Genomic DNA, 27574 nt, shown 5'->3' on the forward strand with positions numbered 1-27574 from the left:
TAGTAGAAGGTCCGAACTATTATTTCTATTCAAAACAAACCACAACTTTGTCACGAGATTTTCGTCAATCGATTGTGGAACGAAATAATGGAGTTGAATAAAACGACGAAAAAACAGAGTTTGAGTACTTCGATATTTAGTTTACAGAGTTTTTACTGTATTTTTTCACTGGGATACATAGTTTTTTTTTGTGAATAGTGACATTTTGTACAATAAATAGTTTACAAAATAATATATACAAGTATAAAATTGGTCGACATTGAACAAAGTGGCGCGCGTATGGTGGGATCAGTGTCCGAACGCGGTCAACATTGCTTAGAATCAGTTTGTGTACTTCAGTTTCGTGTCCATTTATAAAAATGAGTCGGTTTATTATTCCAGATAGAGGAAACAGTTTAATTTCTGGAATGAGTTCAACAATTATTTTGCATTCCTGAGCGAATAATCGCGGCAAGGAATGCATTTTGTGATTATTTACAAATATGTCCGTTGATGCAGATATGCCTTCGTATTACTTTGATTGCAGACGGAAGTGAATAAATATCGTACATTTATGTGATAAAAATAATAAAGTAACAATAATAATATTCATAAATCTACAATTATAATACTGAACGGCACTTGGACTCGTGAATGCTGGGGTGCAACGACGTCGTATGAAAAGTGCATTTCTATATTGTGTATAAAAGAAAAATGCAGTCTCCGATTATTGCGAGTGCATCGAAGTACCAATGAGCAGCCAGCATTCGTCGAACCGTTTTCTATGTACAATAAACGTCATACGTTGATTCTATAACGAGAAACGAGAATTCTTTGTTCATACAATATTTACAAAAAAATCACAATTGCAACAAGAGATCGAGTTTGAATGCTTAATCAAACATGGAAGACGTGTACATAATTTAACAATAATGGGAATAACGACAACTGGAAACGAAATTTTCTCGTAAAGAAAAAACTCGAATGGGAATGAAAACCGAAAAAAGCCAAATAGTTCAAAATCAACAGTGAACAGAAACACAAAATTTTTGTAACAAATCCGATAAAAATTGAGGTTAAGTGGTCGAAGAAACGTCAAAATATGAAAAGAGTTAAAAAAACAAACGTGAAATTGGAAAATGTACAAAAAAACTGATAAAAAAATGGCTCGATGGAAAAAATACACGTCGATGAGTGAAAATAAGTCGGAAAAATCTGCATACGAAAAAGTCTTGTGAGTGTGTTGAAATCTCAGAGGTACGCATGCTCCAGTAAAATAGTACTGATGACAGGAATTCTTGTGTCTGTACTAGGAGTCCATTCGCGTTTCCCTAAGTTCAATTCGTCTTGAGTTTTCAAAGAATTCTCGTTGGTAAGATCGAGGCAAAAGTTGTCATAAGCAAAAGCATTCGTGACCATGTTCGAATGTTTTTCTTCGGTGATCGAAGTGAATCTTTTGAGCGTGACGTTCTTTGGCTGAGGAACAACAATGCTCCGGGGATTTTGATCTCCTCCCATTTCCTCACACTCTCCTGAAAATCTACACTCGATCTGATCCAAACTGCGACCTCGTGTTTCTGGCAACACCGTTATCGCAAATGCTGCTCCTATCAGAGCGACGCATGCGAATGTCCACATCGTTGCTTCAAGGCCAATCGAATAACTCATGTCAGGATATGTTTTTATCGCTGCAAATGTCATCAACTGAGCTATGCTCGTTGTTAATCCACCCGCTGCACCACGAAACCTCAACGGATAGAGCTCCGATGTCATTACCCATGGTAGCGTCAGATAACCGATCATCGAAAATCCAACGTGCAGGGCCACGCAGACCAATGGAATCCACGAAGGAACATCGTATCTGAAATTCAAACAAAATCCAATTGCTTTTGAGTCATTTTTGGTTCTTCGAGACCATCAATTTTGATAAATTTTAGCTCATCAACGTGGAATTTCGTTTTTTGCTTTTAACAATTTGACACGAAGGGGGGATTCGACGTCGAATGGATTCACTGAGACAAGAAATTTGCTGACGATAGTTTTGTTGGTTCCAGCAAGCTTCGGTGGCTTGACCAAACTTTTGTTATAGTGAGAAATACTAATTTGAGCCAGCAACTCAATTTTTTAAAACAGTTCAAGTTGAAAAATTGACTTTCACTCGCCACGATTCGTTGATCGAGCAAAAATTTCGTTCGATCAGTAAATTTGTATTCTTAATATACTTGGAAACGAGTTAATTCTCAGAAGTTTATCAATTGGCTGAAACGAAATAACTGGAACGCTGGATTCCGTTCCATCGAACTTCGCGAGGCCACGAGTGAACTTTGATTCTTCAAAATTTTGCGAAACTTTTATCCCTTATTGTGTAGGATTTAATAATCAAATGTCGACTTGGAGCGATTTTATCACACACCATAATCTTCGTGTTGGAAAACTCGAAGATTTATGACTAAATAAAGGTTTTTTTTTTTCAGACAAGGAACATTTCATGTCACCAAGATAATTGGAATAGTTTGTAGCCTCGATACAGACTTTACGTTCAAGAAACTCAATCGCTGGAACTAGGAGCAACAAATTTTTTCATGGAAATAGGAAAAAACAATGTCACCTCATCGACAAGGCGACTCCACCTGCTGAAACAGCCATGCCGAAAGCACTGGCACAGGCCAAAGTCCTTCTGCCGAAATATCCAGCGAGTCCAACTCCGAGGAGGGATGCGACAAGTCGTACCAAGGCTAGTCCAACACTTCCGGTGTAGGCGTCCATCTTGACACCGATATCCTCCAGTACGGTTACGGCGTAAAATAGAATTACGTAAATTCCGGATAATTGTTGGAGGGCGAAGAAGGCGAAGAGGATTAAAAACGGTTTCCAGACTCTTGGGCTATGGAGGGCCTCGATAATCGTCGATTTTTCCTTTTCTCGTATGACGTTCGTCGAGCACAGTTCTTTGTACTCGTTTTCGGTGCTGATTCCTGGACCTCTCAACCAAAACAGTGATTCCTTGGCTTCTTCGACGCGCCCACGAGTCGCCAGCCACGCAGGAGTCTCTGGGAGCATTCTGTTAATTCGATTAACAAAAAAATGATCATCGTAATTATCAAAACAACTATAGAAAAAAAAAAAAAAAAAAAAACGATATATTGAAACTGCTAAAGAAATCATGAAAACAGATTTTTCTATCGATTGATTTACCTCGTTAAAGCCAACGAAAGTATGGCAGGCCCGATGCTTATGGCTGCTGTTCTCTGCCACGTCGTCAAAGCTCCCAGTGTATAAATCATCAAAACCCCGAAAGAAACGAGCACAGGACCAGAGCTCGCGAGCCAGGCTCTTTGGTGCGGTGCCGCTGCCTGTAAACCGTAATTTTTCGTCTTCAATTTGAACAAGGCCAAATAACTGGAGATAGAAAAACGTCTTCGGGGACTTTTTCATAGGAAATTTTGTCCTCTAAAAATTTGGTCCTGAGCATTATTGCTCTATTCCTAGCCGATTTCGCGGTGTGCGCAACAAAAGTCTTCGGACTCGAAAAATTCATGGCAGAAGCGAAGCCTCCAGAAACAACGATGCATATATTCACTTAGAAATGCCATTTACCTCACTGACGTAGAGGTACAGGCCATTGGCCATTCCGGTTCCGATTCCACTGATGAAACGACCGACGTACAGCATCGGAATATTGGTCGACAGAGCTATGAGGAGCCAACCAGCCATGTGGGGAAGAGTCGCCAACGCGATGGCCGATCTGCGTCCAAAACATTCAGCCAGAGACCCTGCGATCAGTGCTCCGATGGGGTTCGATATGACGCCCAGTGAAGCTATCCAGGATCCTTCGGAAACGGTTGCGAACTTTGTTTCCAAGAGTTTCGGTATTAGAACGGCACTGAAGCCCTGCGAGAGGCCCACAGATATTTGTCCCGAGTGGGCTGCGAGGCCGGCGAAGATCTGCAGTTGTAATCGACTCCGTAATTCAAGTGTAAGAATATTTTTCACGTCGATCGACTCGAAATTGTAAATTCTGTGGCAGCTTTTGGAAAAATCTTCTCAGGATGTTTTTTTTCTTCATTCTTTCCATACAGAAAACCCATCAAAGAAATTCAAATTTTCGGTCGAGCCATTTTTTCGTGAGAACGATTTGAAGGTCGCTGCGACCTCATGAAACCGGCACATTCGCGTACAGCAGAGAGCCCGCGGCAGGCCTCGCGCTGGCTTGGCTGTTTCTTTTCTTTTAATACTTGGCTTCGAGACGCTGCCGCGTCTCTTGACACGCCAACGCTGAAAATGACGACGCTGAAGTTTGCAACGTCGGAGTTCAACGAAATGAACGAAAAAAAGATTCATAATTCATTATTTTTTTATTTCACGAATTATTGATGTGGCTTGAAATATTACGAATTGGAAATTCGGCAGGGAACAAGATTGGAGATTAACTGGAATTATTTGAGAGTTTTTCAGATCATTTCGTTGGACTCCGACGTTGGAAACTTCAGCGTCATTGAAAATGGATAATCACGCGGAGGCTCCGCGAACGTGATCCACCAACAAAACAGCCTCGATTCTTCCACGCGCACAAAAAGCACGTTGAACGAAGTTTCGTGCGCTAATCGCGGCATGCTCGGAGCGCAGATCCAGGCTCGACGGGTGATTCAATGTTACGCGCGGCAAGTCAATATTTGAATTTCCGAGTTGATTAATTACGCGAGATTAGTAAAGCAAAACAAAACTTACGCCTTGAATGCCGCCACTGTTGAATGTTTTCCACCAGTACTTGGCTCGTGCGACCATCCTGTTGATCTTCGGGGAAAGCCCTGCAAAGATGAAAAAGAAAAACAAAATTAATATACGAAGAGGAAAAGGAAGGTGGAGAGCTGATTCATCGGATTATTCAATATAATTGTATTCGAATAATGGAACGCCGTCGTCTCCCGACGAGCGGAGAAAAACGGCGCGCAAAATTGATTGTAAACGTTTGAGTCACGCGTTGTGTTATCGCACAAGGGTATAAATACCACAATGATAATTGTGGCATTCAATCGAACAAAGTCTGTACGCGTATGACACTGATGCGCGCATCCTCGCGCCGGATCATCGTCGTTGCCTTCAATTCAAACCGGCATCACATGCCGGTTCCGTCTTTTTTTATTGAATAATGCGATCGCTTTATCAGAGACGCCTCGTTTCATGACTCAAAATGTTTAAGGGACGTCTCGTGACCACATGCCCTCGGTTGACACTTCGTCTGCGCACTCTTCGCACGTTATTCGCATTCACATGCGGACAGCATCGAGTTTGTCGCATTCTCTATTGACTAGGTGATTTTAGGAGATGGTGCGTGCTGACTCAGCTCGACTCTCGCGCCAGTGCCTTTTACAATCTCGGCAGCGCGCAAGAGTTGCAGGTTGATTGATTTTTTGAGGAAAACAGCTGGTTTTCGGGGGGTTGCTTTGGAACTTTTGAGGAATCGATTCGATCAGGGGGAGCCGATCGGGAGCGGGGCAACCAAGAAACGAGCCTGTCGCGGCGGGCAGAGGGCGCGCGAGTCTTTGCGGAACTGGGAAAGAAAGATTTTTTGTTTGCTTTTGAAATACAAGGTCGCGGTTGGCCCAGAACGCGTTTTAACGATTTATTATTTCGTTTCACTTTACGGGTTTCCGTGTTCCTGAAAAAAACCCTCGAGGGACCGCCCACCAGCCGCGCTTTTCCCTCGCGCAAATCCACGCCAAATTCACACGAGAGCTCAGGAAACTTGTGAAAATTCGGCTCCAATTTTAGTCGGCCGGTAGAAACTTGAAGAAACTGCGCAGCTGCCGATGCGCGGACTCGAGCGTGGCCTGACGGCCACCGATCCGAGTACCAATTCCACTCGAAGCAGTTTCCATTCGCATAGCCACCCGGGCAAACTTCATTTCGACGAGGGATCGATTAGGATCCTTTTTTCAAACGTTCGCGCTTCGAGGCGAACAATTTTTTGATTTCTTCAATATTTGCAGCAGATTTAAATCCCAATGAATTCTAAAGCTCTCTGATTGTATATTATTGAAAAGAATTTTCGTCGAAGCACCAAAAAATTTTGTTCGAGAGGTTCGAACCAATCGAGTTTTTACTCGAGCCGAAGAATTTCGTCCAAACTTTGTCGAATGTTCATTTCCTCAAGAAAAGTGTTACGAAAAGTTGTTGCCCCCGATTTGGTAGTTCAGGCTCGTAAAGAAGGCACGCATCTGTATGGAGCGCTCGAGTCCGGAGCGTGAGTTATACGAATTCATCTCAGGTCGATGAGACGAATGAAGTACGCGATAAGAGGATAATGAGCGAAGTAGATGAATCAGTAGAAACTGAGGAAGAGGAATGTACGGACGGTCCACGAGAAGGCAGTGCGGTGCAAAAAAAATTGATACGGAAATGTTGCCGCTGGCCTTTGATGGTGAGCGACAACATCAGTTCGCGTGATTCGAGTTTAAGGAAGTTGAGGCATTAGAATGAAAATGATGTCACCGCTTTTAAACCGATTGCATCTTATAAAGTGAAGTGTAAAAAAAAATCAGTCAAATTTTCAGACAGTTTAGGAGCGTCGTTGCTGAGAAAAATCAATAACAATTTGGGCCAAATAACATGTAATCTTATGGAAGTCAAGACACATTCGGTGATATCTCCGTTAAAAATGATGCTAAAAATATGAAATTTTTTGGGCAACACGAGCAAGGCTTGCCGAATAATGTCAATTTTTTTCAGATTTATTAGGAGATTTGCTGAGATTATATTAATAATAATCTGTTTTCCGTGCAGTTTTTTGAGGCTAGGATCGTCACCGTTCGTGTTTTCGACTGAGCTTTCACCAGTTTTTCGTCTTTTCTTCCCCAACTTTTCTTTAAAGTGTATGCAACATTGCCAAACTGTAAACTGGCCTAACTTTTGAAAGGTACAGGTCATCACTTTTGGGTAAAAAAATGACTGTACAGCCTCAACTTCCTTAAATGAAACTGCAGAAAATCCACAAATCGAGTTTTTATCAAGGAAAACGTGCAATTATCCAGCATTTCTCATCTTCCCTCCCGATATATTGTTAAATGCGAAGCCGAATCCGTCGATTGTGAAACGAAATTAGATATCGATGACGAATAAGGCGAGCAGGTGGGATGGCCTTTGAGTAAAAAAATCTAATTCGATTACCTTCGTTAATGTTATCAATAGTTTTTTACAACCGCGGAAACAGGAGCGATCAATTTGAAGGAAGCAATTAAAAGCGACTAATGAGTTCCGAGGCCGAGAACAGCACACGCTGCTCGACGAAAAAAGATGAACAACATCTTCGGGATTTCTCGTGGAAGGGCGCCGCCATCGTTCGGCGCAACATTCAACTAGCAATGCGAAAAAAATAATCCTCGTCGTTCACTCGTTTTTCGGATCGCACGACGGATATTCCCATCACGCGCCAGCTCAATAATCTTCCGATCCGGCTGTTTGCCGGTGCGCTCCAACGACTTTGTTTGTCACGATTTCCCGCTCATAGATTTTCCTCGCTCGCTTGACATGCGCGTGGAATTCCGGACTCTCGTAGATTTTTCTTACGGAGAATCTTCCACTTTCATTTGGACTTCAATTTCTGTGGACGCGGTCGTCCTACCCGGCAAAATTTCACCAAAAAAGTCACAGCGCGACTCGGTATCTCCGCGTTTTTCTCAATTTATCAACAATTTATTGACACAACATTATAAAATGCAAATATTAATTGACAACGAAATGACCTCCTGAGCGATGCTTTCAGACTATTTTTCCAAAGGTTATAAAAACCAAAAGAAATCGAGATTTGAAAAATTTTCGTATCCATAAAGGTTCGAGTGTTCCGTATCGATTTCGCACTCTCCTCTTTCGTCTATCGATATACGATGAAAATATCGAATTACGAGAGCCACGGATCGATTCGTGACAAACCGAACACCGCTCACCATCGTTCATTCGCCATTCTATACGTATATTTATCGAATTAGCCTGTATTAAGGGGTGTTAGAGGGAAGGATTGTGAAGGAGAATAAAATGGATCGTGACCTTGGCTCCGCGGACTCGTTCGGGCGATCTCATTTTTAATTCGTTCGCGGTGAACAGTCGATTCGATCAAATGGATTTTCTCTCAAACGCGTACTCGGAATAATAGATCGCAAACTTGTTGATGTGAAAATATGCGGGCTCGGCGAGGTTGAGCCAAGTCGACAACGAATTCGAGGATGCTTAATAAACTCGACTACCGCAAATTACCGATTCTCTCTCTTTATTCCTAGTTATATTTTATTTTCTTTCGATTTTATTTATATCGTATCGATCTCTCGCTAGAGAACTCCAAACTCTGTCTTTATTCTTAGTTTTGTTTTGATTATTTTATTTTTGTCTTATTCGATTTTCTTTTTATTTTGTTTTTATATTGTAAAAAATGGTACTGTACTATTTTTTAGTCTCGTGCCTTTTAGCGTGTGGTTGGCCGGAAATATACAATCAATAGATCGATCTTTCTACATCGAAGAACTCGTTATTACAGCGAGCACAATAAACGATAAGAATTCTAAGCGATCCTTTCAACAACAATTTTCTGCTTCCGGTTATTTTTAAAAATTCCTTATCATTCTCGGTAACAAGAATCTCGTGAAGCGTAGCTCAGTAGGAGCTTCGGGATGACAGCATTTTTGCAGATTGGCGAGTATCGTTTCGAGATTCCTTAATAATGAAAGGAGTGAGATGAATGCGTTCGCTTGTGGAGTGGCTCGTGTTCGTTTGCCGATTTAATGATTTCTCGTGAGACTAATGCGACGTTGAAAGTCAAGCGAGTTTATTAGGTTTGCGAAACGATCGAAACGGCGAAATGCTCGCGAGGAAGTAAGCGAACAATGAGTTCTTTCTGCCAGCAGAATGAAAAGAGCGGTTGAGCGAAAAATCGCGTTTCCGTCACCGCGCACGCCGAACGAGCGCGGAGCTTCGGCATGCCGCCAAAAAAGTCGCCAAAATAGACCCGCCAAAATAATCCTCGCGTCAATATTTATAGCGGCTCGAACGCCCGTGAACCGCGCTTCGGTAGCGCAATCAACGCATTAAATATACTCACCTCGTCGCGGTGCAAAAGAACAACAATCGCAGACGCTTTTGTCGGAGCACCGAGTCGAATAAATCTTGAGGAACTTCCGATGCGACGTTGTTTTACTCAGGATTATGAGAAACGTTGAAAAACAAGCCGCGCGAAGGAAGAAAAATCTCGTGAAAATAAACCTCGCGATCGGGGATTCTACATCGCGGTTTAATTCACTTCCGGAACGTCGCGATTCTCAACGCGGCTTATTATCTTGTCAGCGATACGCGAAATATGATAACCGTAATTTTTCGGAAGCCGGTTACAGCGATAAACGTTTAAATTCCCTCCGAGTCGTCGTGTGTGCTCACATTTGTTTCTGCACTTTTGTCTTGTGTATTGAATCACGTGGCTCCGCTCGTCTCTTTCCTCCGAGCGCGAATTCGTCCGCGACGTTTTTTCCGTTCGAACTGAGCCTATTTCGCTCGAGGTCCCGCATTTATATCGCTCAACACGGTGGTCTCACGTCGCGGGTGTACAACCGGCGAGCGACTCGCTCCAAGACACGCTCGTTTGCTAATCAGAAACTCTCTCGCTGCTCGAGCAAACTCTGCATCGCTCTTTCGCCTTTGCATTGTCCTGTGCGCCTCGCACCTCTTCCTTTCTTTTCGCTCTCTTATTCTTGCCGACAATTAACCATTTCCGCATTTAACCGAGCCGATCCGCAGTCTCCTTTGATCGCTTTCGGATTCGTAATCATTGTCAAGCGACGAGCAGCGCGTGATTCGATTGATTCGAGTATACGTTCGATTTATCGTTTCTCTTTAACTCGGAACCTTTAATCTCTGCAATCTTCACATTTTTCACATTTCGCATTTGTCCACCTTCCCGAATGAATTTCGTCCCTCGCGGTACCATTCGGTTCCGCGGATATACATCCGTCATCGCAGCGATTGCGATTCCACCGGAAGCGCCGAGCTTCCTTCCTCGAAAATCGAGCACGCACGCGCGAAAACAGATCGAAGCGAACCGAGATCTTGCGAGCCAGAGAAAACGATCCAAAAGACTCGCAGATTCGGAGCAACTTTTGCCAACTCCCCGAAACTCCCTGCGGCCCGAAACTTATTGGGCTCGAAGGAGCCAATCCTTCGTACATTCAGCTCCGTTCTGCTCTTGATTTTTTTTATAAACGTTGCTGCGTCTTAATTGTTAAATAGATACGACAAATGTGGGTCACGATTCGAGAACCTTCTCATTGCCATGTTCGTTATAATCACGTTTTTGTACCAATAAACGTTTCTCTCTCTCTCTAAGATTTTTATAATAGTATCTCTTCGAGAGGAGTAGCGTATATTCCCCAGTGAATGGACTACATGTGTAGTTGATGGGAGGCACGACCCTGCAAACGGTCATGCCATTCCCTCGCTCGATCGTTTCACGCAGGCATATACAAGCCCGTAGAGCACATGTATGTGGATACGAGCGAAGGTGATCGTAACGTGGTCGTATGCACTTGAAACGAGTAGAGAAAAAGCGAGGATTAATTGTGAACAACAATGAGCCCAGAGCTCATTGCGTCCCTGATATAAATCGATGGGGGTAGATGGAAGGAGCAGCAGCAGCAGCAGGAGCAGATGTTATCTTTTTAAAACCGTTTAATCTTTCGCATTCGCGAGCGTTTATTCTAATTTACAGTATTTACTCACCTTCGAGCTGGGCTCTGAATTGACGAGGTTCCGAGGACCGAGAAACGTGTCTGCTCGTTCGAAAATACGGGCAAAGATAGCCGGAGTCGGCTGCGAGCTACGGCGCATCTTCGAAGATTGCATTTTGGAAGAAACCAAAGAAAAATAAGTGGACGATTTCGCTGAGAACACATCAACCGAAGTTCTTCGGGTTCAAAAATATCCGAAGTATAACCTCGTGCAGAAATAGATGATCGTCAGGAAAGTTCACGTTGCTCAAGATTTTCGTTTCGAGTCTCACCGCACGGGGACTGAAACTCTGCCGATAAGCGAATGGATAATGCAGAATTGGCACGAAAGCTTTGGAAAGAGATTAGAACAAATAATCGAAATGGAAAAAAATTCTTTCATTTTCCTGACGGCCACTGACAGTTCGAGCGACCGGCGGAAGTTCAAGGTTGCTCTTATTATCGAGTCTCCAAATTTTCAATCGTTTTCCTCTTGTTATCGCGTCATTATTGTTGTTTACTACCAACAGATGATTGCGACTTCGGAAGAAACGAGCGAGGGGTTCGTGCGGGAGGATCGGAGGCTCTCGTCGGGTTGGGAAGTGCTCTTTAATCGCTTGTTGATGTTTCCGCGTACGTATGATCAGAGCACTCTCGTGTTTGCCATTTTCAACGTGAGTCGGTGTGTACTCGGTTGGGATTCGCGAGTGATGCAATCTTCTCCGGTATCAATGGGCGAATATGATGCGAGGAAAACTGGCGACCGTCGAATAATCGCCCTGCTCGCGGTGGTGGATCAATTGCGACGTTTTTCGTAGACGTCTCTGGATTGAGGAAAAAGGGGACACGCGTTGGAGGGAAAAAAGAGATTGAAAGGAGTCGAGAAGGTGGTGATTGACGGTGGTAGCCTTGACCCTGTGACCTTGGCCGGAAGGTTCGCGGGCCTCGGATCGACTTTTTCGGAGCTTTGTTGCTCGGCGAGGAGGTTGCGATTTCGCATTTTTCCGGGCAATGAAAAATCCTCGTTTTTCAAAGCGTTGGACAAATGGTTTTTTACTACGAGTTGGAAAATAATTCTCGTGGCCTTGAATCAGCCTCGGAGACCGGATTTTTTTCCCCCGTTATTTCGTTTCTTCACTAGCCGAGTTCCTCTCACGCGATTGTATGCGCATTTTCGAACCTTTCTCGAAAACAATCGTGACGATTTTTCGTAGTCCGTTCTCCCACACCTGGCCCACATTCGCGCCACGGTTTCTTCGACGAGTCCTCGCGCCGCGCGCACGCCCCCGATTGCATCGAGTCGACGTCCCTTTCCGCGGATTAATCCAAATTCAAATATCTTCGAGACGGAAACGAAGCTCGCGCGCCCACTTTTCGAAGAAATATTTTTCTTCCTTGCCCCCGCCCCGGTCCTCCTCCCGCGGGGCTCTCTTTCTCGACTATTCATCGAGAGTCCGTTTAACAAGCCGCGAACGCGGAACACACGAAGAAAACGACAGTTTGTCGCCCCGAGCTATTCGCTCTTGTAACCGGGAGATTGAATACCCTCGTTTTTTCCACCTCGCGATCGTTTTTTTCTGTCCCTTCCTCTCTCGATGTGCTGGCCACCCGCGCACACGTTGCCGCCGCTTCCAGGAGCCAGCCGAGTCGAGGACGACCAGTAAATCAGTCGACATAATTATATATATGCTCATTTTCTTCTTCGTTTTTTTTCCTTTTTCGTTCTCCCTTTTTTTCTTCCTTCACAATAAACAATATCCAATTGAACTACAGGCTCTGTTGGAGCACACTGCAAACCGTTTTAAGGGGCGACATTGCGATTGCAACTGCGGTAGCAGCTGGTGTGCGCTCGAACCCACGAAAATTACTCGCAGCTCTCGTTCTTCCCATCTAAACCATCGCCAGCTCAATCGAATCCGGCAAAAGAGCGAGAGTGCGCGAAACGTTGCTATAAAAGCGTTCGAGATCCAATGATTCCGGTTCGAGCTGGTCACTCGTCCATCGAGCGATTCGTAAAAAAAAAATCGAAGGATTTTCGCCCTCGTTTGTCCCCCTGCTCGCCCGCGGGAGTGTAACGTCGAGAAAACAAAAGATTCTTGGAACGCGTAGTTTCAGAACGTTTCTATACTCGAGTGTGCAACGAGTTGTTTTCAACAAAAGAATAAAAATAAAAGCGTTTGTTTTTTTAAAAATAAGCTAATGTCAGCTTGAGTGACGAAAAGACGTATCGATTGAAATTGTCTTTTGATTCTTTCAATTTCAGGTTAATAAATTCAATCTTTTCTCATAATTCAGCCTCGTTCTCTTAATTCGATAACAACGTTAACATAAAAAAATCGACAATATCGATCCATGCGAACGAGCCTCTCCCAGCAGCCTTCCCCTGCATCATCTCATTCATGAAGTTCGGGGTCGATGGACCGATTAGAAAAAAAAGCAGCAGCATTTGTTTTTATCGAAGCCTGCGACGTCACTGGGAAGCCCTCGAGAGTTTTATACCTCGAAAGGAGTTTCATTATTAATGAGCCATTGAATAATATGTTTTGCATGTAATCTAACATGAATTTGCGTGTTGTTACAACAACAGTAATCTGAACGGGACCTTGCTTTCTAATCGATCTGTCTCTCTATACCCGTAACTCGTCCTCTTCCTTATCACGATTTTGTATCGTTTTGCTGAAAAAATCCAATCACTTATTTACATATATAAAGAGGTGTATTACAGACGAATATACTCGCCTATAACTCTCGCAGCATTGACGTTATTTATCTACGGTTACCTATTCTGCCGTTTTGTTGTGGTCGTTGTCGTTTTTTTTCTTTTTTCTATCAATTTTTTTTCATCGATTTCTCCTTTTGCTCAAAAGCTAAATTGTCGGTTTCATCGATCACAATACAACGAGTAAAATATGTTCAATTACCTCGATCAACTATTCTTTTAATGCGGAACAATGCGAAACGCCGATTACATACAAATGCTCCTCGATTCCTCATTTATTTATATACACAGAGACTAGACGTTTATACTTGATGTTGGTAAATAAAAGAAAAAGGAATTTATCGATTGGCAAATATTGTTATTAAACGATCCAGCCATATTTTTCAATGGCGATCATCCCATGACAGGTCTATTATTAAATTCCTCATTGAGAATTTATATCCGTTTGGATCAATAGGCAGACGACTATTATTTATCTTCACACTGGCTCTCTCACCTTCTCATAGCTGAATCCTCGCAGGCTTTCCAGCTCGAGAGCCGGAACGAAGTTTTTTTACTCGGAGATCGCTCTGCTTACAAAGGATTCAAATAATAGTGAAATTTTTTTTTGACCAATCGATTAGTTTAGGGGGTCGGGAATAAAATTCGATGGAAATCTGAATCGACGCACATTTTGTCGAGGCTTTTGCGCTGCTTTAAAATAGTCGAGCTATTCAACGATGAGATTGCTCTTTTTGGGGGACGAAATTAGCCGGATTTGTCATTGGCGACTTGGACTGAGGCGCGTGTCACGTCGGGGCGAGTGTCACGTATTCGATAATGTGATATTATCAAACCTGGACACAGCACCACTCGACCGAACGGACTCGTCGCGGTGTCGATGACACCTCGTTCCCTCGCTGTTCTCGTCGGCTTGGGATTCTCGATCCGATACCGCTCGAATCGTAGAGAATCGAACATTTTTTTCTCCTTCCTCTTCTTTCGCGGCTCGGCTCTTCGTCCCACGTACTCGCGATTGTCAATTATTACGTAAATTCAGCCAGTTCGCGTCGGTATGAAAATTTAAGAAATTGGCCACTGCCGACGGCGTTATCGCGGGGGTTGAAATCTCACTCGCTAACGAGCCGGATTCAATTTATTTCTTTGGAATAAAAGACTTTTGGGCTCTTGCAAAATTCAACGTTTATTCCAATTCTCACTGAAATGGAGGGGAAAAAAGTTTGATTACAAAATCACGCGGAAATTCGAGTCGAGATCGAACTCTAGAAACGTGGCGCTCATGCAGTTTTCAGTTCAATTGGATTTGAATTTATTGGTCACTCCAGAACGCCGCCACTTCAGAATCTCTTCGAGAAATTTTTCGATTTTATAACCAAATCGATTTCTGCTGAAAAATCGAATGAAAATATCCATTTTTGTTGATCCAAACGCACGTCCTCCCTCGATCGAACCAGAGGCATTGATTTTCGTGCGGCACGATCATTTCGTCGTTACCTTTAATGCTAAACAGCACTGCAATATAAATACGTATATTTACTTCCCTCACGACCTTACCATTGACTCGTTCTCTCGCGCGCGAGACAACGTTCGCTTGAATGAAAGTCAGCGAAGCTGCTGGACGCTCTACCGCAGTAAGACGAGGAAGCGAGGACTGCAAGGTTAAGCAGTTCGCTTGGCACAGTCCGGAAGTTCTTTCCTCGGGATTGGCGTCTCTCGTTCTGTTTTTTCGATTTCCCGTCTCTTTTCGTCGTTCAAATCTCACGAGCTTCTCTCGTAGGGATTAAAATAAGTTGATAACGCTTTTGTGGACGAGAGACCACGTAACTGTCGAGTCCTTGGGGAATTTTATTAGCGCGGATCGCGATTGTGGTCAAAATCGTTTCGAGTATCGAAACTTTGCTCGAGTCGTGATAACCATTTTTTTCTTCGTCCCACTTTCATGCTCGATTTCTTATCTCGTATAGGAAGAACCCAACGAAAACCGTGTCGACTAGACGCAAATATTTTTATTTTTTTTCCCCACTCGAGCCTGTGGGTTTTGCCCGATTTCATTCGCGTTCAATCTTAACGAAAGAGCCAAAATTCCGGCTCACAATTGACCGAGGAAGGCCGAAGGATCGAAAATCCATCGCGAAAAATGAACGACTTTCGTTCGAGTCGAGTATTTGGGTCGACTGTACTCGCTGACAAAATTCTTATCAGGAGCCTCACCAATCAATGTTATTTCTATTGTTTCAGTCCAAGATCCAATCTAACTTTTGTGTCGGCCGGCTTCGTCGCGGGGCCGACAAAGACCGATATGCCGTGTTTACGCCGAGATTAGGCGGCGATTCGCGCCGAAAATCGAAGCTCGCGATCTGCGGAAGCTAAATAAAACTACCGAGATCGAGCCGACTGGGGAATCTCGGGCCAAATAAAAAAATTCACGAGCAGCTATCGAAAGATTAATATCGTCGACGGTTGAGGGATTCGCTCTAACGGCGAAAAATTTAGTGGCCTAAGAAAATGGCAAAAAAAGGTTTTTCCTGGCAGCGTTTCGTCCGCCTATTGCTGGACCTCGGTTATTCGTGTGTCGAAAATAGTCGCCATGACAAGTTCCTCGTTTTGATTCGTCGAGTTGACTTTTATTGCGGCTCTCGTCCGCTTCATAATGCACCGATTAGTCGAGGAGTTCAAAGAGCGATATCTTGGGCCGAAGCTACCGCGGATTACGTGGTTCAGTCCTAATGACTGTTCTCTCCGCTTGTGTGTCCGAGCATTAGACAACAAAGTCGCCACTTTTCCACCTTTTTTCTGCCATTACATCGCAATTGCGATAAAGCCGACGTGAATTGGCCGCTTCCGAAGCGCCGAATTGGAATCGTCCGCTTTGGATTTTACTCGAGTGCGCGATCGAGACCGAAGTCTCCTTTGCGGCGTGTTTTGTTTCAACGTTCGATAAAATATTTCGTCCGCGCCCAACGCAAAAAGTTTCGTCGCCTCAACGGAGTTTCGTTTGAGAGCAAAGAAGCCTCGCTGCAGCTCAAATATTTAGCTTGAACGAAAACGTTCGCGTTGATTGTAACAAAATGAATTTCGAACGATTCCGATGCCGCAGCGAGGCGTTGCCAAGCGCAGGTTTTCTCGATTACAATCCGCGGAAAAGTAACTGAGTAAAAAGTGGTCGCGATGTTCTCTCCATTATTACAGAATATCTCGCATCAAAATCGGCACCCCGCAGCGGCACATGCGATCGATTTTTTACTGCTCGCGAGTGAGATTAAAAATGAAACGACTTCGAGTTAATTTACGAGAGTCGAACAAACGAACGTCACCAATAAAATTTGAATTTCGCACCAGAGATTGATCTGCCATTAATCAGCGCTCGGAGCTGTCTTCGTCTTTGTAATTTCGTTACCGAGATTGAATAAAAGATTGCCGCCGATGGGACAAAAAGCCTGCCAATTACGAGCGGCTTGCTCCGTTCGTAATTGCCGTTTTAAAAGATCGTTTATTATTCGCGGTGCGGAATTGGATCGATCGCTACGAAATAAACAATATCGACACGGTGAAGGTTCGAGCCTCGAGGAAAATCTGGATTCTCGATCATTCTCGTGCGCGTATTAAATTTACGTGTACGCAAGCAGTTTCTGACGCGCAGGACTCGCCGCTTCTTAATACCTTTAATGCGACTCTGGAAAATCTCGCGACTGACGCGGCGAGTCGCTTGCGTAACGATTAAAAATCTTATAACCATGACCGGAGGTAGGATGCACCGACGGAGTGTTGATAAAGAGGTCGCGTCACTGGTTAATGATCCTCCTCGCAGACATTAATACCGATTTTTATCCTACATGAATTTCAACTTCTTTTCATCATTTTTCCACTGTCCGAGCTCGCTTATACGTAACACTCGGATTTCAACGTTTTCCAGTTTAATTCAAAGCGAAACTAATTCTACGATCTTGAAATTTTTTGCGAATTCGCAAACATTCGTTTCGGGGTATCGAATTTATGAATGAACATTTATTCGTTCAATAAAATACCCGAGTGTGGGTTAATCTCATCAATTATTTATGTACTCGAATGAGAGTTCGTGGGTTGGAAGAAGCGCCGGGATCCAGGGACGAGCGACGTTTATCGTTTTTGGGGAATTATTCACGCGGGCTCGATAAAACTCTGATCAAATGATTCCTTGAAAGCGTGCGCGTGTCCTGCAAGAACTTTTCAACTTGGCTCGGAGTGTTTTCTCTCCGAAACTCCTCGAATCTCAATAGAAAATGGACGCGACCGTCAACCTTTGTGGACTTTCATTTCCGGTGTAGCGAAATTCGAGAACGATTCGATGACCTCACGCCCGACGTACCGTCCTGACATTTACACCGCTCCGAGGTATGTCCGGCGTGAATTAAATCGACGAATAATCCTACGATTCCCTCGTAACTAATACGAGAAGCGAATAAAAAATCCAAAGAAATCTGTGACTCGAGTCGACCATGAATTTTATGGGCGCTATTTCGCTTTCAATTGGTCGACCACCGAAGCTCGTCTACCTTCCGCAAGACCGCCTAAATCCTTGGTCCACATTTCAGTGCGATTATTAACGAAATAAAAATTACCATGAAATTGGCGGCTCGAGAGATTTCGCGAATTCTCTTTATCCTTCGATGACTTCATTCTCGCCCACCGGAATTCTTTCTTCGACGATTCGCGTGCGATCGCGAAGCGTCTCGCTTTCGATCAGGGGGAAATAATGCCTCGATAGAAACTAGGATCGATGAGGGAAATTCGGGTTTCGGTCTCAATCGCCCGTGTCGACAGAGGCTCGCAATCGGCACGTTCGTTCTCCGCAAACTTGCTCCTCGCGAATCCACTATAGTTGTGTAGTTTCGTGAAAAATGAATTGCGCGTACGATATCGAGTCCATAAACAAAAGCGAACGTCGAGGGAAACGTGCCGCGCGATCACGAGACTCTCAATTCGAACTCCAAACACATTTGTCGCATATAATGGTGGTTCGCGCTGATCGAGGAAGCCTGTGCGCGGCTGAAGAGACTTGTCATTCGAGAGGCGTCCGGTGGAAATTTGTGTGATGGGATCTCGAGATGCGGAGTGTCAGAGGAAACATGCTGCTTTGAGGCTGTTCCTTTTCCACCGCAGTATTGACGAATCTGCGCGCGCGCGCGCGTTCGATTTGCATTTTGTCAGCATTTACGGGCGTGCAGCGAGCGCGTCAGCTTGGGAATTGCGTGTTAAAAGTTGAGTCGAGCTATGTATTCGAATCTCAGAATATGCGAAACTCGAATGAGATTCGTCGCGATTAATCTTGTGGCGGGGGGTTGAAAGATTTATAAACGAAATAGAAAACTTGCGTCGTCGATCATTTGCGTCGACGCGAGTTCGTCGCTCAACTTATTCCCTCTGCTTTTTATCCTCATTCCCGTTACAGGTTTTTGTGCGCACTTTGAAAAACGTAATTTCATTGGTTGTTTCCTCATCCGCGAAGAGCCAGCGTCGCCGATCATTTCTTCTCGATGAGAGTCTCTTACCGCGCTAATTAATTTGATTGTCTCGAGCGTTCGGAGCACCAGCGAGTTCCCGAAGCTAATTCAAAATGTCCATAAACTCCGAGAATAATCGCATTCAAATTGCATTATTTATCGGCGCTAATGAGCCGCTCGGTATTCTCGCTTTTTGCTGAAAAATTCATAATTCTTGTTTCATTAGCGCGCCTCGCTTTCGTGGGTGTTGATCTGTAAACGCGAACTCTTTATAGTGTCAAGCACCATTACGATCAATCGACTCGTTGATCTCTAATGAGCGGAATAATTATAAATTCGCATCGAAGCAAACGCGATTGAGCATTTAGGAAATCAGAGAAACGAGGGACGCGCGCGCGCGCGCGCGTGTGTGTATGTGTGTGTGCGCGCGCGTGCAACGGAGTATGAAGCCCCGAGAACCCCTCAGTGCTCCCGTAAAGTTCATCCACACATTACGTAATTAAATTAATCATGTTAAATAATGCAATCAATGTTGTCTTCGTCCGAATCGAAAGGGAATTACGCGAATTCTTCGCTCAACGCTGCGCTATCTGCTTGCGCGGCATACGTGCTTAACGCTCTCGTCCTCACTCGTGTATATCGCAAAGGATAATTGGGATTGAATAACACGAAGAGTAGTACGATACACACGTATGTTAACAACCTCGTTAAATACACACACGAGACTTATTGTATCGCGATATTTTCGACCTTCCACAATGTCACGCAGATTAACTTTTATACTTTGCATTCGATTATTATTAACCATTTTTTTCCCCTTCTCTACGAATAGGCACGAAGTTCGGAACGTGTCGACATGCAGTTTCGGACGCTGCAGCGTCATATTCGCTGCTGTGAACGATCCGTGCGCGAAACGGCAAAAGAGCATCCGCATTTTCCAAACCGAGGGAGACCTGGAAGTCGTGAATTTTCATTTTTGTTTTTGGGGAAAATGGGAGGGAGTAAGAACATTCCAAACTTTGGTATTTCGCCTGACAAAATTCGTTTTTTTGTCTATAAATTAGTCGGTTGCGGCGCATCGGAATTCGTGGGCGTCCCCTGGACTTTGGTGGAAACGAACGGGGCGACACTTTTTGTTCTCGAAATTCATGGTTTCCATTTCGGAGGTCCCGGAGGGAAAAGTAACGGAGGAATTTCGGGAATTGCGCATTGTGAAAGTGCAAACGTCAAGCGGCCTCGTTATTTGACTAATTTTCGTTCTGAAAAGTACTTTTTTGCAAGATATTTTATTTTTCAATTTCAAAAAGGAGGCAGCGACGTACAAAATTCGGGAGTGATCGGCTGGCTAACTTTTGCGCGAGTACGCCCGCCGTTTTGGAAAGCCCCGAAATTGTTTTCGAGAAAAAAAGTTGCTACTCGGTTCCCCTCCCCAAGAAAATGCCCGAAACGAATTTTTTCAGTCTCGATTTCCCGTGCCGGCTGACTCTTCTTCGCGAAGGCGAAAGTCCGTCGAGACAACCGAAAAATCGATGTTCCGGGTTTCTCCGGCCAACGTGGACAGTCGCGATTGGTCGGTGCGAGTGGCCAGAAATCGAAAACGGAGTTTGAGTCTCTCCTGATTTATGAGTATTTCGATGGCTTTTAGCAGAGCTTTTTTCGACGCTGATAACGCCGTTTCCACGCGATACGTCGTTTCTCCTTTCGACGGGAGATTCGAGTATCGCTTTGTGGTCGCGCCGATGGATTATTCGCGGCGGGCTATTACATGTAGTGGCATATAATTTGGTCAGATAAAATCTCGAGTCGCGTTGTCTTCGAGGAGACGCGCAACACTCGTGCGGCACGATCATTCGGCACCGGAAACGATTTGGAATTTTACCCGACAACCGCTTCACGAACTACATTAAATTTCCATCAGTCAAACAGGGAAGAAGAAAAAGAGCGCGATGGTGCAGCGGAAAAAGGCGGTTTCGAGAGCGTTCCACGCTGAAAATTTCGCCCCCGTTCGATCGAGCACTAGCTTCACCCTTCAATCGTATCGAACCGATTTTTCGTTATCTCGGTAGGCGCGCGAGCACCAGCGTTTTTCATAAATTGCGCAACTGTCGATTATCGTCTCACACCAGTCACAAGCGATAATATTGACGAATAATCATTCCTCCAGCACTTGAGTGAGATTCATTTGATTGCACCGGTTTCCTACTGGAGCGAGCGCGCCGGCTCGATCGATCGTTTCCCCCCCCCCCCCCCCCTTTCAATGCTCCCAATCCTTCGAATCTAACGCCGGCCACGTGAATTTTCATTTTTCATCAAATCGACATCGCCTGACCACGTAATTGATTGACCGGCGTGTACGTACGTGGGGCTTTCTCAATTGGTGCTGCTGCCTTCGCACGAGTACGTGAATCACGTTGGTGCGAGCAGTCTGCGATACGCGATTCCGTCTGCGCGTTCCCACCCACCGATTTCTTATGCAATCTAACCTTGGCAATGACCACTGTGCCATGAGGTTTTTTCTGCCGCGACGATCCTGCGAGAATATTCGATAAGAATTTTCTTCCAACAAGCTTGTTCTAGATTCCCAATCAAACATTGCCTCTTCGGGCCTGTGAGACGCCGCGAAGAACGAAACAGCGAGCCTCGCGCCCCTCCAATTTAACCGTTCCTTCCTTCAAACAGGCTTCTCCATTTTCCTCGTCGAAAAATCCACGAAATTGGAAGAGTTTGCGAAAACCTCATCCCTCGGCCCCCCTCGAAATATTCGACTCTTGCACTTTTCAAGATTTCTCGACACGCGGCAATTTTCGCTCCCTCCCAATTCCCAGAATATTTTTTTTGCTCATGTTAAAACCTCCTAGTCGCTGTATCATAATTCTTTTCCCACTTAAAAGCTGAGCGAAGCGAGCCGCTCATCGTCGGCGGTGTGCAAGAGAGAAAAAAACGAGCGACAACTGCAACGGAAAGACGACACGGTTGAGCGAGTATGTGGAGTCGAGCGCGGTTCATCAGCCAGGCGTTGAGTGAAAGATGGAAAAAAATAAACGAATTAGGATAGTTCATAATTTGAGAAATAATCACGAGAGCGCGCAACGGAGGATCGATACTCGGGATTATTGGTTTGGAGTCGAGGTGAACTGAAAAAAACTGTGTTCTCGGGTGCCCGCTGCGGCAGACCGCTTCGCTGCACAATTTTTCGCAATTCTTTCCCATTGTTGCAGCGAAGCAAACGTACGGAAAACGAGACCGCCCGTTCCGATCGTAACGAGGCTTTTTTCCGCTCGTCGTGGACGTTGACTCTCGAGTTCGATTGAACCGTCGGAGAAGAAATTAAAAAGGGAAATTTCCTGTTTATGGGACGCGAAAAATTGATACGAAAGTCGTTCGAATATTATTTCTCAAGAATTTTGCTTTTCCGATGATCTTTCGAACTCGTCTGTATACCAGCCTCCGGAAACAATTGTCGATACTATTTTAAGAGCACGTTGGGAGGCTAGGTGATTGAAAGAATATGAAAAATTGATGACTTTCCGGCTCGTTAATGCGACCCGATGCGCATCCTCGACGAGAAAAATAATAAAAAGTGTCCGCGCAGATAAAATTACGTCGCGATACGATACGCGAGCAGGCGCAATTTCGTGATTCTTGCTCCATTATCTCCGAATCGCGCTAGTAATCTTTGGTTACGAATGTCATTAGAGGGCTGATTAGGCGACAATCACTATTTTCCATGCCCCGCTCTGTAGTATCGTTATTTACGTCAATAAGAACTTTTGTCTCGTCACGAAAGATTGCTCCCGAGCTCAGAGCGCTTTGGTTCCGGGATTTCATATTTAAAAAAAAAAATTAAGAAAAATTTCGGTAGAGCATTGCGGAGGGTTATTAAAAAATAAAGGAAAGTCTCGAGGAAAACGTCGAATCTATTTTCGAATCGGGAATTGAGTCTGGGTGTTGAAATTATTGAGGAAATCAACAATTAGCGGTGAGCAAAGAAGCAAATGAGGATAAATATATAGTTAAAAAGTGATGGCGTGGCTTATCGCCGAACACTTTGTGGATAGAAAATGTTTCGAAAACGAGAACTCTCGATGGGCGTTAATTGATCGCAAATCTCGCGTTCCCATCGGCTCTCCGCCGTTCTCAAAGTCATCTTATGCCGAAGAGGGATTCTGGTTTGGAAACTTTTCAATAAAAATCACTCGTAAAACCGGATTTATGAGGTTTAACAATTTACGAAGTTACGCATTCTTCCGAAATACCTACGAATTTTTACTACGTTTCAACACGTTTTTCACCTTAATCATTTCGTCGTTATTAAAGATTTTTTTCAACCGCCATTATTTGTAGTGACGCATCACTCGTCATAAATAATTGAGAAACCAATAAAATCTTTTTTTTTTTAATGACTTTTCAGACTACTAGAACACAAAACGAAACCCCTTTCGCATTCACTTTGTAAAAAAAGCTACAGTAAATAGCTCACAAAAATAATCATGAGGATAAATGATGAATGCCATCGTGTATTGTGACACGAGCAAATTAGACTTGTTTTTATAATTTTATGGGTTTACGACCGAGAATATTCAATGTTGTTTGCATCCTTGTCTCTATTCATACACTAATAAAGACACTTCGTTGAACATATTAACGAAAAAAAGTGAAAATGTTCGACATGAAAAACATCGTGGAACAAGTTCGATTACACGAAAATAATATTTTCTTCTGGCACACAAAAATTATCACCTCTCACTCATCGTTTATGTCAAATATTAACCTCACCAAGAAAATGAATCATCCCCAATGGACGTATTTTCATTATTGAGATGAAATACACTATGAAATCCTTAATAAAGACTTCATTTAACGTTGGAAGCTTCAAAATGAGGATGGAACGTCTCTCGTGTGCTTCGAGCGAGACTCACTCTTACCTCCTACAGCTATACATTTTCGACACTGAATATGGTTGCATTCTAAAAGGCTGGTTGTTGAAAAACTGCTCCGTAAAAGCTCTTTCTTATTTGACGATTTTTATAAATATCGAGGTTTGGGAGACAAATCTGATCCTGTTAATCCTTTAGGAATTCGATACGTTGAGCATACTACACAGTATTGTGTCGAATGTGATGTGAACTTGAAAATGTTTGATTGCGAAATGGCATATGGTTCGTTACAAACTCACACGATAACGAGGCAGTCGTCGAGGAAATAATTCAGACATTTGCCAGCCATCGATACGAAAAAAATAGCGATAAGTCTCCAGTTGGCCAGAACATGGCGCCACCGCGTGTTTCCTCCTGTTATTTAAAAATGGCGCTGTTCGCTCGTGCCAACGCGAACACAGTATCGTTAACTAACAATTGTTACTTATTTAAATTGACAAGTCGTGATGTCATGTTGCGAACTATCGTTAGCTACGCGAATAAATTATCAAATTATGGAAAATCCTCGAAATGGACGTGTTCTCTTCATTCTAACGGTCATTGTGACATAACCTCAAATTTTCAAAAGAATTTCGTTCGTAAGTCTTCATTTAGTAACAAATTTTTATTAATCTTTTTGTAATATTCGATAGTCAATAGTACCATCCAACAAACAAGCCAACCCTGACATTTTCATTTTTTCTACTAGTTGAACGTTCAACAAATCCGACCTAACCTCAAATCACAGAACCCAATCTTAATGTACATAGATGCTAATGAACACTATTTTGAATTTTCAATTCTTCCTTCTTTCGATTTTATAAATTTCTTTACCTCTGGTCTAGGGAACAATCATGTTGTACCGCATAACAAAGATTATGTTCCTTTTGGAGAACTCCTTGAGCGACGGAGACAAGAAGCCAGTCGAACCATCCTTGTACAAGTTCAATCAGCAAATTCTCACTCAGAATTATATGCGTATTGCAAACAATTTGGCAGGGTTGACAGCATGCATCATTACTCGATCACAAGTGACTCGGTGAGTTGACCTGAACTGTACGAGTATTATAATTATTTAACCTTCTTTTCTCTTGATACTGCTGTGTTTTGTGTTTTTCTCTCATTGGATAGTTTGGGAAGACTCGAAGATTTATTCATACAATTGTGAATGTTTTCAAATTTTCTATCGGGTGTGGTCTTTTTTTTAAGTTTTACTGGTAGAAAAAATGGTTGAAGTAAATTTGTGGACATTATTCGTGTAGCACTACTTTTTGGTGGAATTTGGTGAGGCATTGAGTGTTAATGCTGCCCTTAAATCTGCCACTCATGTGAATTATGATGAAGTCATTCCGGTACAATCTCCAATGGTATGGTTTCGAAACAATCGTGCAACAAATGGTAATAATAAAGATGAGGAGGACTTGAGCAACGTGAAGTTATCACTGGGTGTTTCAATGCTTCCCAACAATGAGAAAATCATTAATTCCATCGCCGCTGCTGATTCGGTAGGTATATTTTCTTTATATGCATATCTTATTACAATGATCAACAAGGTAAATAAAAATTGTATATTTTTTACATTATTTTCCTCATTATCGAATGTCTAAGGTATCACAACAAATGACTACCCTTTACGAGGCTTGGAAATTGGAAGAAGTTGATATACGAATGCGTTTTTTGACGGCTCATCAACTCGAGCGATGTTTTCTTGGTTTTTTTCCTCACCTTACAATTTTACCATTCGGATCGTCTGTCAACGGTTTTGGTAAACGTGGCTGCGATCTCGATCTCGCATTAAACTTCGAGGTGCAGAAATTGGTGTGTAAATATTGTAATTAGAACGTTTGATTATCTTTGAAAAAGGGTCCTTAAGCTTTGCTGCATTGTATGTGTGTTTTTTATCTGTCAGGATACATCATCGAGCCGATTTGTATTTCACAGTAAATTGATATCGCACGACGGCAAATTGCAGTCAAAGAAATTTCTGGAAATTATCGCTGATTCGATACAATATTTTATGCCTGGTATTTCGAATGTCAGGCGAATATTGCAAGCTCGTGTGCCAATCATAAAATTTGATCAAAGACTCACAGGACTCGAATGTGATCTTTCGATGTCGAATGGGTAAGTCAATATATTCGATTTGACAATTTCGTTTTTCAAATGTAAAGCTCCATAGCGAGATCGTGAACGAACTTAGTCCTTTTTATCAGCATATAAAATTCCTCACATTTCATAACGTGATCGAATAACTCAATTTTTTTTGCATTATTTGTCAATTGAAAAAAAGTTTGAAAAGGATGGCAGGAGAGTTCTCTAATTCAATATCTGGGGCCTCGTCTGACTCCATTTAAAAGTTTCAAGTCAAAAATCTACTGCAATCAAAGTATAAAAAAACTTAAATCCATACTTGCTGAATTTCACTAAATACAAATTGCTCTTTTAAGGATGGCAGTACACATGGCGGAATTATTGTGTTTTTACGGTGAAGTCGATTACCGAGTTCGACCTCTCATATTCACAATACGACATTGGGCCCATCACGTTGGAATCACGAATCCCGTACCCGGTCGTTGGATCACAAATTTTTCGATTACTCTCCTCGTGCTGTTTTATCTCCAACAGAAACGTATTATTCCTTCCCTCGATGAACTCGAGAAACTTACAGGTTAGTCCACACCACTCAAGAATCGACCAGTAAACGAATAGAATAAAAGTCATCAAATAATACACGAACACAGAAAATCACAGTCACTCCAAAGTGGGCTGTGACCATGAGCCCAGATGTGTCCATACAGTAAAATATTTACTCATAACAATAATAACTCACCTCATGAGGTATATGGCCGAGATAAAGCTGCTACTTATTTCATTATCAAAAATTATTAATACTTGCGCTATTCTTGAGGTTTGACATCTTTCAGAATTTTCTAATACGTTTTTTGAAAAAATCATACTCGAATTTAAAGAATTTAAATAAATAATTGATGAATTATTTTCTACTATAGAATTTTAATTGAAATTTGACATTGATCTATAAATTATCGAATTGAAAATATTAATTAAAGTAAATGATTGAATTTACAGTTGGATCCAACGTACAATCGGTTGGTTGCCCATTTCTTTGCGACGTAACAAAATTGCCGATAATCGATACAAACAACGACAGTCTTGAGACACTGTTATCAGGATTTCTCGAATATTACTCAACATTTGATTTTTCCACCAAAGCAATATCGTTGCGAGAGGGTAAGACTTTGAATAAACCCGATTTTTCACCCTTGTACATCTGTAATCCGCTGGAAAAAAAGTTGAACGTTAGTAAAAACGTGAGCTTCGAAGAAACGGAAAAATTGAAGTTGGCGGTGAGAAACGCTTTGTGGATTTTGGAAACTGCCGTCCTCGACACAACTTACCAACCAGGTTTACTTGCGATACTTCAACAAAAGTTGGAAATCGTTAATTACATTGGTGGTAAGCGCGTTGTGAACGTTGCGGCATTGTTTAACATGTCTGGCGATAAAAAAAAATCTTCAAAAAACCAAAAAAAAACTGAAGAAATTGAAAGCTCGGATGAGGGTTTAGATCTGGATTCACAGTCCAAGAGAAATAGTAAAAAGAAAAAAAAACGTGCGAGGCCATGTTGAAATTCCTTGTGTATATAATTTAAGTCGCATCTGACCCAGACGTTTCTTAATAACTTTGTAAATAAATTGACATTTCATCGATTCGTATATT

The 27574-nt window shown here is 42.9% G+C and overlaps 2 protein-coding genes across 4 annotated transcripts; one reads left to right on the top strand and one right to left on the bottom strand.

Moving 5' to 3' along the window:
* Positions 1-135: 135 nt before the first annotated feature.
* On the bottom strand, positions 136-10794 carry LOC122413996 (facilitated trehalose transporter Tret1-like). Of its 2 annotated transcripts, none has more exons than XM_043424734.1 (6): positions 10735-10794; positions 4708-4787; positions 3577-3924; positions 3175-3332; positions 2588-3040; positions 136-1840 (listed from the first exon to the last, which is right to left on the bottom strand). In XM_043424734.1, the coding sequence occupies exons 2-6, from the start codon at positions 4762-4764 to the stop codon at positions 1231-1233; spliced, it is 1626 nt and encodes a 541-aa protein (XP_043280669.1). In that variant the 5' UTR covers positions 4765-4787; positions 10735-10794; the 3' UTR covers positions 136-1230. The 2 variants fall into 2 exon arrangements, with proteins under 2 accessions (XP_043280669.1, XP_043280668.1); XM_043424733.1 differs by lacking the exon at positions 10735-10794 and adding an exon at positions 9068-9490.
* Positions 3850-27564, top strand: LOC122413995 (poly(A) RNA polymerase, mitochondrial-like). Of its 2 annotated transcripts, none has more exons than XM_043424732.1 (7): positions 3850-3955; positions 24682-24875; positions 25099-25341; positions 25445-25654; positions 25746-25960; positions 26284-26504; positions 26924-27564. In XM_043424732.1, the coding sequence occupies exons 2-7, from the start codon at positions 24846-24848 to the stop codon at positions 27481-27483; spliced, it is 1479 nt and encodes a 492-aa protein (XP_043280667.1). In that variant the 5' UTR covers positions 3850-3955; positions 24682-24845; the 3' UTR covers positions 27484-27564. The 2 variants fall into 2 exon arrangements, with proteins under 2 accessions (XP_043280667.1, XP_043280666.1); XM_043424731.1 differs by lacking the exon at positions 3850-3955 and adding an exon at positions 22240-24435.
* Positions 27565-27574: the final 10 nt, after the last annotated feature.

The sequence above is a fragment of the Venturia canescens genome, chromosome 7 (genome assembly GCF_019457755.1).
Source record: "Venturia canescens isolate UGA chromosome 7, ASM1945775v1, whole genome shotgun sequence".
In the NCBI taxonomy this organism is placed as follows: domain Eukaryota; kingdom Metazoa; phylum Arthropoda; class Insecta; order Hymenoptera; family Ichneumonidae; genus Venturia; species Venturia canescens.

Bases quoted from the DNA above. Each gene is read 5' to 3' on its own strand.
- LOC122413995 (XM_043424731.1), top strand. From the start codon at position 24,189: ATGGCGCCACCGCGTGTTTCCTCCTGTTATTTAAAAATGGCGCTGTTC. The intron at 24,876-25,098 runs GTGAGTTGACCT...TTATTCGTGTAG, and splicing joins ACTCGATCACAAGTGACTCG to CACTACTTTTTGGTGGAATT. The intron at 25,961-26,283 runs GTAAGTCAATAT...TGCTCTTTTAAG, and splicing joins GATCTTTCGATGTCGAATGG to GATGGCAGTACACATGGCGG.
- LOC122413996 (XM_043424734.1), bottom strand. From the start codon at position 4,764: ATGGTCGCACGAGCCAAGTACTGGTGGAAAACATTCAACAGTGGCGGC. The intron at 3,041-3,174 runs GTAAATCAATCG...TCGAATTAACAG, and splicing joins CTTTCGTTGGCTTTAACGAG to AATGCTCCCAGAGACTCCTG. The intron at 1,841-2,587 runs GTGACATTGTTT...TTTGAATTTCAG, and splicing joins GGAGTCGCCTTGTCGATGAG to ATACGATGTTCCTTCGTGGA.